The following is a 14,669-nucleotide window of genomic DNA, read 5'->3' on the forward strand; positions in this document are numbered from 1 at the left end:
ACTATGAATGATCAGGTGATTGGGGAACAGATGTGATATAGGTTTATGGTAGTTGAAAAAGTAAGACTATATTATTGTTTTAAGTGGATGGAGGTCTTTAATGTTGAAAACAAACAACGCAAGAGATCAGAAAGCTGCATCTAGACTCAGTTCTGTGTCCTGTTTTTGTGGTCTGCACGGGGGGCTGAAGTGCCACCTCTGCAGCTGACTTCACAGGGCAGTTGTGAGCCTTGTTTCATGGCAATAGTGTGTGAAGGAACAGACTGGTGCCCTGCAGACACAGTCTTTTTCTCTTTGTTACAAACCTGCTCATATTTGTATGTTGTTTGTGAAATATATTCTTTTCCATGCCTTTCACAGGCTGATCCCAAAGAGCTAATCAAGATGGTCACCAGGCACGTAACTCGACATGGACACGAAGCCTGGCCCGAAGACGTCGTTTCCCTGACCAAGCAGTTGCACTACTACAACGAACGTCTCCTGGATTTCACCCAGGCTCAGATCCTTCAGGGCCTTCGGAAGGGTGTGGATGTGCAGCGGTTCACCGCAGATGACCAGTATAAAAGGGAAACTATCCTTGGCCTAGCAGAGTAAGGGATACCTGTGTCTCAAAAGGGGATGGATTTATACCTTCTGAACCTGTTTAAGAAAGAAAAAAAAAGGGGGGTGGGGGATGGCTTTAAACTTCAAAAGAACAAGTTGAATTATTAAGCATATTAATCACAGCCCTTTGTAGATTTACATCCATGGTTATCATAAACAGGGCTTTCTCCCACTTCTTCAGACTTTCCTGGAATATGTGTGTCTTCCCAGACAGAACAATGAATATAGACAACATTCTGAACTATTTTTTTTTAAATTTCCCATGATTTTTAAATCATTATTTTAAAATAATGATTTTTTTAAAGTTTTTTTTTCTTTTTTTTTTTTTTTTTTTTTTTTTGAGACAGAGTCTCACTCTGTTGCCCAGGCTAGAGTGAGTGCCGTGGCGTCAGCCTAGCTCACAGCAACCTCAAACTCCTGAGCTCAAGCGATCCTCCTGTCTCAGCCTCCCGAGTAGCTGGGACTACAGGCATGCGCCACCATGCCCGGCTAATTTTTTCTATATATATTTTTAGCTGTCCAGCTAATTTCTTTCTATTTTTAGTAGAGATGGGGTCTCGCTCTTGCTCAGGCTGGTCTCGAACTCCTGAGCTCAAACGATCCGCCCACCTCAGCCTCCCAGAGTGCTAGGATTACAGGCGTGAGCCACCGCGCCCGGCCTAAAGTTATTTTTAAAAAGAAAAAAAAAAATTTTAAGTTTGTCATGATTTTGATAATCCAATACCAAGATTATGACCTTGTTAGAGGTAATCGCATATGGTCAGGGGTGAAAGTGTGAAGCTTATGGTAGAAATTTATAAATAAAATTGACATTTATTCCTGGCTAGAAATCTCACTTTTCAAAGTACATGCAGTTTAATTTCTTCAGTATTTTAAAAATTAGATACAGTTGAGTTAATACCAGAGGAAGGTCCTGTATTGCCAGGTCATGGTACCTTTATCTTTCCTGGGCTTCTAGAGGAAGAGAGAAGCCAGCTGGCTCTAGTAGTCTCTGCTGTCAGAGGGGCAAGTAGCAACTGCCATTTTCTCCTTTTGCCCCTTACCCCTGTTAAGAGAAGAGCAGGCCCTTGGATGACAAGGCAGTTCGTTCAAGGCACAGTTGGAAGAGTTGCTTTCTAGGTATGGAGTTCGCTTTAGTTTTAGTACTGCTGTCTGTTTTTTCTTTTAGTAATTCACATCAGATGAGAAGTACTTACATGTCAGAAGGTGAGAAAGTGTGTTCACTCACAATAATTAAGTAGAGATATTTTGTTTTTAATGCCACAACTTATTAAGTGCTTACCATGGGCAAGGCACTGTGCAAAGTGCTCTATAAACTTTCTTTTATAAATTTCTTTTCATCTTCAAAGATAACCATATGAGATAAAATGATGCTTAGGCACATTAAGTAACTGGCCTAAGTTTCCATAGGTAGTGAGGATCACAGCTGTGATTGTTACTTGGATCTGTCCTGTATTAAAACCATCACATCTTCACCACAGCAGCATACGCTTTTCCATATAGTCGCTTGCATTCTTAAGGAAGCAATGGCGTGTAGTTCAGTGTAGGTTAACAGCCTTGGAAACTAAGATTAAATTGTAACTACATCTAATGGTTATTGCTCTCTACTCACAAATCACTTTGAAATAACAAAGATTGTCTTGATTATGGTAGTGGTATATGTTATTTTTCATCACTATCATTTAAATCCTTGAGAAAGCCATGGTACCCTCTGATAATTTTATATTAGCCTGGACTTCTTTCCTACTAGAAGACACCCCAAGTTATCTTTAGACTAAGGGAGAATATAGAGAGATCAAAAGAAAAATAGTAGGAGCAGCCTATTGGTCTCAATTAAGAAGAGAAACATGAAATATTTTTTTCTTCCCCTCTGTCCTCCTGGAGGCTCATAATTTCACAGAATCATTTAATGTCTAATTTGAAAGTGACCTAGGAGATCATTTACTCCAGTCTCCTCAATTTTTGGAAGAGGAATCTAAAAACCAAAGAGCTTTAAAGAGTTGCTTAAGGTCACTCAGTTAGGAGTTGAGCCTGGGTTTCTTTTGTCCAAGCCCAGTGTGCTTTTCCACTGGACATTTTGTAATCCTTGGTGCCATGTTCATCGCTTCTTAGAAGGGGGTTATTATGCAGAATACAAGTTGATAAGGCAAAGCCTTAGACCATTGTTAAATTTTGCTGGAGTTTTTGTCCTTTATTTTCTTTTGTAAGTATCCAGCTAGCATATATTATTTGAAGTATGTCCTAGAAGACACATATATGTTTTTGATAAATATATACTAGAGTCTTCCCTACAGTCTGTTGCTTAGAAAAATATACAACAGTCTTTGAATGGCTTGTTTAAAATGCCTCGTTATTTCCACGGTTTTGCTGCCTTTGCAGTTCTGATTTGGAGATGGGATTTCAATGTCCTGCATACAAGATGCCTGAAGGCCCCGTGTCCTCCCGTTTTGCAGATCTGTGCCTTCACTTGTACACAATATGACCATTCTTCATTTTCTTATTGTATGTCCATTTCAATGGCAGTTGTTTTTTATAAGTGCATTATATCTGTCCTTTATCGTCTGTATGTCTTAGATAATACATTCTAAGGGGTCAGGCAGGGTACCTTTGAAGAGGGTATAACATTGTTTGGGTCCTTCCCACTTTAACAAGTGATAAAGATATCAGTGCTTAGTGTGTCCCTGTGCCAGGCAATGTGCCAGACTCCCATAACGGAAAGGATGAATTAGCAATGGCCCCATTCCCAAGGGATTGCCATTCCATCCTGTGGAGGTGGGTACTCGGTAAATAAGAAATAATTTCTAATTGTCACTGACCTAATCCATAGGTTGACATATATAATCCTTGGCCTCTTTTTAATAGCCCATGAACAAAAAGTGTTTTTTACATTTCTAAAGGTCTGTGGAAAGAAACACGCAAAATAAATAAATAAAAGGAAGGCTATGCCACAGAGACTGTGGCAGTAAAGCCTGAAATGTTTACCATGTGGCCCTTCTCAGAAAATGTTTGCCAGCCCTTGGCTAATCAAGCACATAAATGCCGTGGTTTCTTTAGCTAGGGGAAATGCAGTCTTAGCAGTGCTATTTAATAATAACAGAGATGTCATTTCTGCTTCTGTGGTTTTGCCCAAACCATTCTTCCAGCTAAGAATTCTGTCTTTCATTTCTCTACTTCTGGAAAATAGGGTCCTGCAATAGTCTTTCCAAAATGGCCTTAATGTGGCAATTTTATTGGAATTCTTGATATGCCTAGAGATTGTCCAATCTGGCAGTGACAGTCCTGGATTAAATCTTCCACTGACTCTCCCCTGCCTGTAGAGTGAGGTGCAGGTCCCTTTGCAGGCCTGAGGACGCTGTGCTTTCCTCGCTGCGACCCCCCGTCTCCTTCATCTCCTGGAAGCCCATCTGTCTCTTCTCCCCTTGACCAGCCCTGCTGAGTTAGCGTGCGTTTACTCCTCAGCCTTCAGCTCACATCGGTCACTTTCTCCTCTCTACTCTCACAGAGCTTCGTAATCCTCTGTTTTAGCACTGCCACCACTGTGTGTGTTGCTGGTTCACATCTCCTATCCTCCACTAGGCTGTGAGCTTGTTTGTTTTTATATTCTTAAGCAGCTAGCTCAGTACCTGCCATGGTATAGAAAACATAGAAGTTTGTTGAGTGACTAAGAGGGCTTTCTCTAATATCTACCCGTAGGATAGCAATGCACTATTTTTTGACTATAGGCTCCGGAGTCTAGTTCAGAGTTTTTTCAAGCACAGCACTGTTGACATTTTGACTGGCTAATTCCTTGCTGTGGGGCTTCCTGTGCACTGTAGGATGTTTAGCAGCATCCCTGGCCTCTGCCCACTAGATGCCAGTAGTGCATCTCCCCCTCCCTCCACTTGTCATGATCAGAATGTTTCCAGACATTGTCACATGTCCCCCGGGGGACAAAATGTACCCATGATTAAGAACCACTGGTCTGTGCAAGTCCTTGGTAGATTGCAATACACCACAGTGAAAAAGGAGCATTAAAATTCCTTGGAAATACTTTCCTGAATCAGTGTGAAATGTCTTCTGAAGGCGTGTACTGACGGCACCCCTGTCCGCTGGAGAGCTGTCCTAATGAGCATTTTCTTTGCTGATGGGGGTAACGTGTTTCTCTTCTCTCCCTTTCCTGGGCTTGACGGACATTCCTGAAGAACCCTGGAGGAAAATGTGTACAGCATTGCTCTTTCTCTGGCACAGCGGTACAGTGTCTCCCGCTGGGAAGTTTTTATGACCCATTTGGAGTTTCTGTTCACCGACAGTGGGTAAGCACACAATTCATATGTATGTTTATTTCCATCTTTCTTTTCGTTGTCTATTTTGAAAGGATCTTGAAGTTGTAGAGTACAATTAAAATTTTCCTTTTTAGCTATGGTAGACTGGTATCTTGGTACATTCTCTCTTTATACATCAATGCACCAATATTCTAACAATTGCCTTTTAGCTTTTGTTTTTCAGTAGTAATAGCCTTGGGTTAAATACTTAACTATTCATTCATGTATTCGTTCAAATGTTACTGAGAATCTATTGTGTGCTAGGTGCAGTGTTAGGCACTAGGATCACAATGGTGAGCAAAAGCAGGTATCTTAGCTGTCTTGGAACTTGCAACGGGAGACAGATAGATGGTAATTTTGGTTAACGAGATAAGCAAATGTGAAATTAAAACTCTGACAAGTACTGTGTAATACGGCCCAATTAGGGGATTTGGCAAGTTAGGGAAGGCTTTCCTGAGCAAATAATGCATGAGCAGACACCTAAATACTGAGTCAGAATGAACTACACAAGGAGAAGGGAACCATTTTCTAGGTAAACAGTACGGTAAGTGCAAAGGCCCTTAGATTAGAAGCATGATAAGCCTGAGGGCCTGACAGATGGACAGGGTTGCTGAGTTCCAGGGAGATGGGAGGAAGATGGCCTGAGATGAGATGGGCGAGGCAGAGGAGCCAGGCCCTACAGCAAGACCATGGAGGCCCTACAGAGAGCTTTTGGCTTCTTCCTGAAAATAACAGCAGGCTATTTAAGGATTTTGGTGAACAAGAGGGACATAATATGACCAGATTTGCATTTTGATAAGATCACTCTGGCTACTGTGTTGAAAGATTGTGGGGAAGCCAGGGTTGCCATATACAGACCAGTTAGAGAGCTATTTGTGGGAACAGACCCCATGACAGATGACCATAGTTGGGAGTAGGGATTTGAAAGTTCAGAAGGGGAGGTGAGAATGGGTTTCAGAGATATTTAAAAGGTGAAATAGAGAGTACTTAATATATTGGTTAATAAGGATAAACTAGATATGAGGGTGAGTGAAAGGGGAGGTGTCACTTGGCCCACCTGTGGATGGTGGCATCATTCAATGAGATGGGGACACTAGATGAGGGTCAAGGTATTGTAAGCAGAGGGTGAAGGAAAGGCAGGGAATGGGAAAGTCACACACACTGAACGCCCAAGAGAAATGGTCAGGTCAGCAGTTGGATCCTATAGATCCGGGATTCAGAAGAGAAGGTGGAGCTGAAGTTGCTAACTTGGGACTCATATGCACACTGATAATAAATAAGCTACGTTGTGGATGTGCTGTGGGAAAGAATATAGAGTGAAGAAAGGAGAAGGACTTCAGACAGATCTCGAGGGCCTTCCACATTTAATGATAGAAGAGCTGTTAGTAAAAGGACAAAAAGAGAACAGCAGGAGAAGAAAGAGTTTAAAGAAGGCGAGGGAGTACTGAGTGGGGTCAAATCCTGCTCATCGGTCAAGAAAGGCTAATAATTCAGCCTCTTTAATTTTTATTAATCACTTTGAAATTTTAACATCTACATTTTAAGTATTTATCAGGTTGCTACATGGGTGATAATGGTGTACAGATTTCACCACTTTTGAGGCACAATAATATGTTCAAATAAATGTTTCTTATGATATGCATATTGGCATTTAAAAATATCCTGGCATTTTATTAAATATCTTTTTTCTTTCATTGAATGTTACATAAAAGGATGTCATGTCTGTACAAACAGGATGCTTCCTTGGTCTCTGAATATATTATAAATTATCAGGCAGTCGAGTAATGTGCAAGACTGTTCCTGGCATATCATTATACCTGATAGCGGTGTGATTATGCAGATGCACAGCAATTACAAAAGCAGGAAACCGTTTCCTCCTGGCATCATTACTTGAGAGTGGCAAAGCACTTAATATTGATTTAGCAGTGGTGTTCGGTGCTCTCTGTTCTGTACTTAAAAGGCAGCAGTTTGCCTTCCTATTTAATCAAACTTGGTAACATAGTTATTTGAAATCAGCCTTGTTAATACAATAGAAATTGCCCGACATTTATTTGTTGAGTCAACGTTCCCTGGGAAATTAACAGGTAGAGTCACAAGAAAAATAATGTTCTTTGCCATAGGATTTTGTCTTACTGTTCCTTTAAAATGTCATTTTCCCCCCATGAAGTTTATTTCGCTATAATTGCACGTCCCCCTTCTTCCTGGTTGATTTTGAAGATATCACCTACAACAGCACAGTTATGGACAAGTGCACACAGACAGATTCTGGGGAGGCAGCATGGTGTAGCAGATAAAGCGTAAGCCTTAACATCAAAATAGCTAGATCGAGTCCTGTTTGTGTCACTTCTAGCTGTGTGTCCTTGGACAAGATAATTCAGTTTTCTGAAGCTCATTTTCCTCAACTCTGAGAGTAATAAAAATTAAATTATTTAATGGTAAAATACCTAACCTATAGTACCGGACACATGATTGGTACTTAGTTGATGGCAGTTATCCCTGGAATTTCACTCCTGTCAGAAAGAGATCATTCTCACAAACACCCATACTTGAATTGCTGGTCTCTTTTTTTCCCCTTATTTTCTTCCTCCTATTTTTTCTTCTTACAATTTTAAACAGCAGTGACGGCTTTGAGTGGCTATGAGTGCCTGGAGTCACTTCCAACTAGCAGACACTGGCTCTCTCAGCCTCTGTGTTCTACTGGGGCATGTTCAGCGCCCCAAGCTCCAGTCTGCCGTGTCACTTACTGCAGACTTAGTAGCTGTCTTCACCGTGGGGCTGTTCTAGACATGACGGTGGATCTTACAGACAACAGTACCTGCCAGTGTACACGTGCCTACGGGTGACAGCATGTGTTGTGGAGTCAGATCAAGTTTCAGGATCCAAATCTACTGCCCATAGCCGCCAACTATGTGGCTTTGAGCATGTTCCTTAATCCTCTTGAATGACTGTTTTCTTAGTCACAGAGACCATTATCCTCACCTGGAGGGCTGTGAGGCTTAGAGAAAATCTGTGGAAAGCATGTAACCTGGTGGCTCTTTGGAGCTATTATGATTATTTCTGCTATTATTATTGTTAATTCTGCTGATTCTATAAGTGTCTTTAAGTTTTGGACACAAGATCATTTTGAAATGCGGAGGATGCTTCCAGCTGCTATAATAATACTATATTTATTTATTAAATGTTATTATTATTACTATTTTTGTATTCCAAGCATGGTTTTAAGTGCTGAACAAGACAGATACATTCTTATTATCATTGAGCTTATATTCTAACTCTCCCCTCCCCTCACACACTGAAAAATATCCCAAAAGTAAGTTGCAAGTTGTAGTAAATATCATCAAGGGCCAGGTGCCGTGGCTCATGCTTGTAATCCCAGCACTTTGGGAGGCTGAGGCAGGAGGATAGCTTGAGGCCAGGAGTTTGAGACCAGCTTGGGCAACATAAGTGAATCCTTATCTTTACAAAAAATAAAAAAATTAGCCAGGTGTGGTGGTACACATCTGTAGTCCCAGCTATTCAGGAGGCTAAGGCAGGAGGATTGTTTGAACCCAGGAGTTCAAGGTTGCAGTGAGCTGTGATGGCTCCATTGTACTCCAGCCTGGGTGACAGTGTGAGACAGTGCCTCAAAAAAAAAAAAAAAAAGAAAGAAAGAAAGAAAGAAAGAAAGAAAGAAAGAAAGAAAAAAATAGAAAAATTAGGTGGGCATGGTGCCATGCTCCTATAGTCCCAGCTACTTGGGGAGCCTGAGGCAGGAGGATCAGTTGAACCTAGGAGTTTGAAGTTGCAGTGAGCTATGATGATGCCACTGCATTCCAGCCTGGGCAACATAGTGAGACTCTGTCTCAAAAAAATAAAAACAAAACAAAATCATAATGTCGACGCAGAAGTAGCAGATAAGGAAGACCTCTCTTGGATGTGAAGAGAAAAGAGCTCACTCTTGAAGAATGGAGGAAAGGGTGGTCCAGGCCAAGGGAACAGAAAGGCAGAAAAGTTCTTGATGTTTTTGAGTAACTAAAGGAATACCATTGTGGCTGGAACAGAGTGAGCAAAGGAGAACTAAGTAGGAGTCAGACTTGATAACACTTCCCATCTTTTCCCTTCTTATTTAGAGAGCAAATTTGAAGGCTGAACATCCTGCATTTTGATTTAACTCTAATATCTATTATACTTTTTAGTCACTGAGGTGATTACTCAAGTGATTTTTCTTGGGTTGCAGAGATCCTGACACTGTCTTCTATGTTGGTTAGTTTAGTATTGTCTCTCAGACACATGGATGGAGTCAGAGTGAGGTCCCTGGTCATAGGGACTCTGAATGTGCTGTGCTGTTTTCCAGTCAATTTCATGTTCTCTGGTAGGATTCTTTGGGTCTTAGATGCAAGAATGAGTAACAGCAAGAGATATCTGTGGGAAGTTGAATAAGCTATTAATATAATGCATCTACCTTTTTCTGAATGGAAACAGAAGATCCATAGAATTTATGCCTAAAACTTGATACTCGCAAAGATTTGTGTCCAGATTGTTACATTGTAAAGTATTCTAAATTCTGGCCTTCTCTTCCATCTCCCCTTGAAGAACCCTGGCTTTGTTGAGGAATTAGTGTGAGAGTGGTATGGAGAGGGGAGGCTTTAACCCCATTTTAGTCCCCTAGGATTTAAGGAAATTTAGCTTATTAAAAGTCATAACATTGAAAATTTTAAAACAAACAAAAATATAGGACCAGGAAAAATACATATTAGAGTAGGAATGTTGAATATAGTTATTCAGGTCACAGGTTTTATACAGTTGTTAAAATTGAGTCATAAATTTTGTTTTGATCTTTCTTTTGGTCTAGGGAAAAAGATTACCTACTCAGAACTGTGATTTACATCGTGCCTAAGAAGAAATTTTTACCTCCACACAGATAAGTTGGTTCTAACAGGAAGGTTTTTATTACTTGGCACAAGTAAGGAGCACATTAGGGATAGTTCCCAAAGCAGGATGTTCCCAAACGAGGATTGGGCTGCTTTTTTAGTCAGAGGGTCATGAGGCATGATCTGATAGTATCTTGCAATGGGGTGGTGCCAGGAAGCCTACTCTGACTGGATCCTGCCATGAGCTAATGCCAGGGCTCGATCTGATTGGATCCTAGATCCTACCATGCAGTGTCTGCTTTTTAATTTAGTCCCCACTCCTTGATCCAAGCACTTAGGTTCCATCCATGATTGCACGCTTGGTTCACCTGGGCATGCTCAGATTTTGTGACCTTCAACCTGGAGGTCCATGGCAACTGAAAAACAATTCACAACTTTGTTACATACAAGTTGAACTGAATTGGTCTGGTGTGGTTACAAAATATTAGTTCTGAAAAATGGAAGAACTAATTACTACCATTACCAAAAATGGAAGTGATTCCGTCTGTATATCTGCAGTCTTCATTTACATGTTGTGATCGTTAACATCACTCTCCCTCAAATACTCAAGAGCTCCTGACAATGGCACAAAATATAAGCAAGAAGACACATTTTGGCCTTTTTACATCCAGTAGAAAGTGCTCAGGCTTTTAGTCATGTAAATGTTTCAAGCTGTGGCTCTGTGGCCTTCCTATAGTGTATTCTTGATAGATAAGGTTTTTTTAATCCCTGTAAACCTAAGTTTTCTCCTCTGCAAATTGACTGTGTTCAGCCCATTTTGCAGAACTAATAATAAGACTGAGGTAATTTATACAAGATACCTGATATGTAGTAGTTGCTCAAAAAAAATGTAGCTATTATTTTTAATTCTGGAAATGGGCTAGACTTACTAAACCCATCCTGTGGCCACTATAAGCCTAACATTGAACATCTGATATTTGAACAATTATTTTTCAAGTCAGTGTTGATATCAATTATAAGATATACGTTTTGTGAGAATTAAATGAGATAATATAGTGCTTAGCACATAGTAAGTGCTTAATAAATGATGTCTGTTATTATTTCTGTGCTATGGTGTTTCTTAAAACATTTTTTGTTAGAGAAATGGTAATATGAGGCTATGTAAACCAGTCAGAGTTGACATCTTATGGAAAATTAAAAGGCTTAAAGCAACAAGGCCATCTTTAGGGAAGAACAAAGCCTGTTCATAGGGCCTTCAGCATCATCACTCTGTTCATATCATAAAACTTTCCATGAAGTAACTCACCAAGTAGCGGTGTAACAAGAAATAGGCTTTGAGATACTTGCTATTGATTCTCTCATCAACTATCTGGGTAATCTTGAAAAATTAGTTAAATTCCATTTTTTAGTTTGCAAAAACACTTGACCAAAATGTTGACAAAACTGAAAAATGCCATAATTATTTTGACCACATTTTCCCTGAGTAATCACATGTCGAGCTGTCAGGTGACACCACGGATCAAGGCTGCCACATCAAATTCATTCTGCAGCACTTATGTGCCAAGTATCTTGGACTGATGTCCTTAGGCAGGAGCACCTTCGATTTGGAAGGTAGACTTGCTCATTTCACTGTTTATTCATGGTGATGGTCACTCATTTGGATTCATTGATCTTAATGCTTTTAGGGTTAGTCTTTGGACTTGCAAGCTACTGCATCTGAACTGTGCCCAACATAAGATTTTAGGATGAAAATATCAGCTTTATTGCTTTATTGAGTAGAAACAGAAAGCTGAACTTGAAAGGCCCAATTTGGAATCAATCTCTACCTCTCACTGGTTGTGGGATTTTTGTTTGAGCCTCAGCTTCCTTCAGAGAATAGGAATAATAAGGCCTTCTGCAGAGGGTTATTATGAGAACTATAATAGATGAGATGATAGAAGCAAAAGTGCTGGCAGGTTATCTGTGCGTTCTAATTTCCAGCCCTTTCCCACCCCCTCTGCTCTCTCTTCAGCCTTTCCCCAGAACCCTTCTCCCTCCCCCTTCCTCCTCGTTCAAAGTATTCCTTTCAGTCAGCTAATGGATTCATATTATCACTCAATCTCAGACTGAATAAAGAAAAATATATTTAAATAATTTGTTTTCTTATATGAATATAAATCCTTTCAATACATGGTATTCTTGAATCACATTTTTGGGTGATTGACAACTTCAAGTCATTAGAGAACACCTTAATCATGGGATTAGTACTAATAATTTATTCCTTGCACATTGACTACAACTAATGCTAGCTTCTTCCTGTAGTTAATCTCTGAAAGTTAAATATGCACTATAGATATAAGCTGCTTTATGGCTAAAACTTGGTTCAGGAAAAAGCACTTAAACAGGTTTTAAGGGTAATCATTAATTTGATTAGCAAAAAGTCCACAATGGTTTCATGGTATTTCTTTTTACTTTCTTGAATGTGGGTTCTTTGAAATTATTTTCTAAGCAGTGATTTCATTTCTTTTTCTAAAAGGGAGATAACAGCTTCTTTCAGTGGAAACTATTAAAATGGGTTATTGATTACTGACATCTATAAAAGATTAGCACATTGTAATTTACTGAAAAGGGAGGTTTTGGTATTTATCATGTGTCAGTAAAGGTATTCCAGTATCTGCCTTGACAAGATAATTAGGTAAAATTGCTTATCAGGCCAACTGAATTGTAGGCGCAGAAGAATAAGTGGGTGGGCTCGGGGAAGAGTAATGTTGATTGAGAGACTATATTCGGAATCAAGTCAAACAGAGATAAACTAAAAGTGTTAGGATCTAGTTGTTTTCTGTCCATTTGGTAGATGAGTCTGTCTGGAATACTCTGTTTATCAGGGTGTTAGGAATGAAGTATGACAGAAAACTGTTTTAGATTATTGCTGCCAGGAGACAGAACTCATATCTGTGTTACAGAAAGAATCCTGTTTTTGACGTGGCTGTTCCTGTTGGCGCTTGACCTTCATGAATTGATGGTTACTTTGTGATGTGGTGAACAGATGGACACTTCAGGTCCTGACAGATCTGGGCGCTTGGTCCTGGACAAGTCACATAACCTCTCTGAGTGGCAGCTTTCATTTACCTAGCAAATAATCAGCACAATGAATGCAAGTTTGTTTTCCCTCCTCCATTTGGTATGTTGTTCTGCCCGCAAATCTTTGTCAGTAAGAATCATCTTAATGGGGTTATACAGTTTCTTATTTATTTCTTCGCTACATTGTTTTCAGACTTAATTTAGCAAATTATGAAAGAACAACAGAAATTCTGTGATTCACTGTCGTGTACCACTATGTGTACAGTATCTTTCAGATATGACCTTGCATACTTTGAATAGTGATGGCATCAAGACTGTTTTCCGACCAGCCAGCCATTTATACTCACTGTTAACTTGTACAGGCCTCGTGCTTTCTTGTCTTGATACTTTTGTTCACACTGTTTCTGCTTCATTCCTTTCTGCAATGCCGATCTCAAGTACTTCTTTCATTAAGCCCTCCATTGTCATTGATTTCTCCCTCCTCTGCAGTCATAGCTTTTAGAGATCCTACTCTTAATTGGACTGTAATTGTGTGCCCTTTGTCAGCCAACACCATTGTTTTGCATCATTATTTAACTCTAAGTGTTTATAACTTGACTAGATTTTCACACCTGGATGAGAACTTTGTGCTATGGATCTTTGTGTGCTCCCCGGTGCTGGGCACAGTGCCTTGTACATAGAGGACACCTCATGGTTTGCTCATCCACCCATCTGCTTAGTGTTCAGAAGACGTGTATTGAATATTTCCTGTGTATCACACACTGGTCCTTGGTGTCAAGAAGCTAAAGATAAAGAAGATGTAATGATGATCTGCACCTTCAAGCAGCACACAGTCTAGTGAGGGAAACAGTCAAGGTAATATAGTAAAAACACGTCATGAGTACCCTAATAGAAGGATATTCAGCATGTGCCAGTAGCACAAAGAAGGCAGCCAGGGAAACTTTTATAGCCTGGAGACATATTTACAGATATATTTTTGTAAATTTTTGAACTGTGTCTCAATGGAAAAATAAGATTTCTCTTGAAGCAAAAGTAAAAAGACCAATTTTTAAAATTACTTGATATTTTCACTTTATAGATTGCCCCTGTTATCCCAAGTATCATCACACTCTCATAAAAGTTTTAAAACACAATTGATACTAATTTTATCTACAAAAACCAAAAACATGTCTGTTGGCACTTTCCAAAAGTGGTAATTTTAATAAAGAGGGTATCCTGTTTCAGAGGACTTGTTTTAAAACTACATGAAAGCTGACTTTGATGCTGCCAAAGGTCTCACTTCCTGCCTCCAGATGCTTCCATTGCTGCCTCGGAGAACTCTAGAAACCGGGCATTTCTATTAGTGTGGAGGGCTGCCTGAAGGACTCTCAGAATTAGAGAGTGGGAAACTCATCTTGTACAGAAGAATGAGATTACACCAGACCAGAGGCTCTTGTCCAAGGAGAAGCACAAGGCCAAAATTAACTCCTTCCTTCCCCCTTCAAAAAAACACAGACCGATCAACCAAACAAAAATGTGTTAATTTTTTTTTCCCCCAACATTAACCTTAAATGACTTTTGTATTATATTATGAAGATATCTAAGATAGGATAAAAATATTAAGATACGTGTTTTATTCAAGTTACATTGCTACAGATAATTCAAGTGAAAGTACAATTATCTCTTCTTTCCTATTTTAATTTTATTTGAACACAGTATAAAATTTGGGTTTATTGAATGTCAATTTAAGACTCTTGGTTGTAAAACTTACACGTAAAAGTTTGAGTTTTTTCTTTTCACCATTTCCTGGATTCCTGAAATAATACAGCTATTTATATTTCTGTAAAGAAGCAGAGATTTTAAATTTTTCTTGTGC

The 14,669-nt window shown here is 39.6% G+C and overlaps 1 protein-coding gene across 3 annotated transcripts in view; it reads left to right on the forward strand.

The window, feature by feature from the left end:
- Positions 1 to 14,669, forward strand: part of NBAS (NBAS subunit of NRZ tethering complex) — a 325,219-nt gene that overhangs the window by 219,954 nt on the left and 90,596 nt on the right. For all 3 annotated transcript variants that reach the window (XR_011236168.1, XM_069494000.1, XM_069493999.1), the window contains exons 41-42: positions 361 to 590; positions 4,785 to 4,895. Coding sequence is in view for 2 of the 3 variants with exons in the window: in XM_069494000.1 (XP_069350101.1) it covers positions 361 to 590; positions 4,785 to 4,895 (341 nt within the window). In the remaining variant the exon portion in view is untranslated. The remainder of the gene's footprint in view (positions 1 to 360; positions 591 to 4,784; positions 4,896 to 14,669) is intronic.

Source organism: Eulemur rufifrons, chromosome 19 (genome assembly GCF_041146395.1).
Source record: "Eulemur rufifrons isolate Redbay chromosome 19, OSU_ERuf_1, whole genome shotgun sequence".
In the NCBI taxonomy this organism is placed as follows: Eukaryota; Metazoa; Chordata; class Mammalia; order Primates; family Lemuridae; genus Eulemur; species Eulemur rufifrons.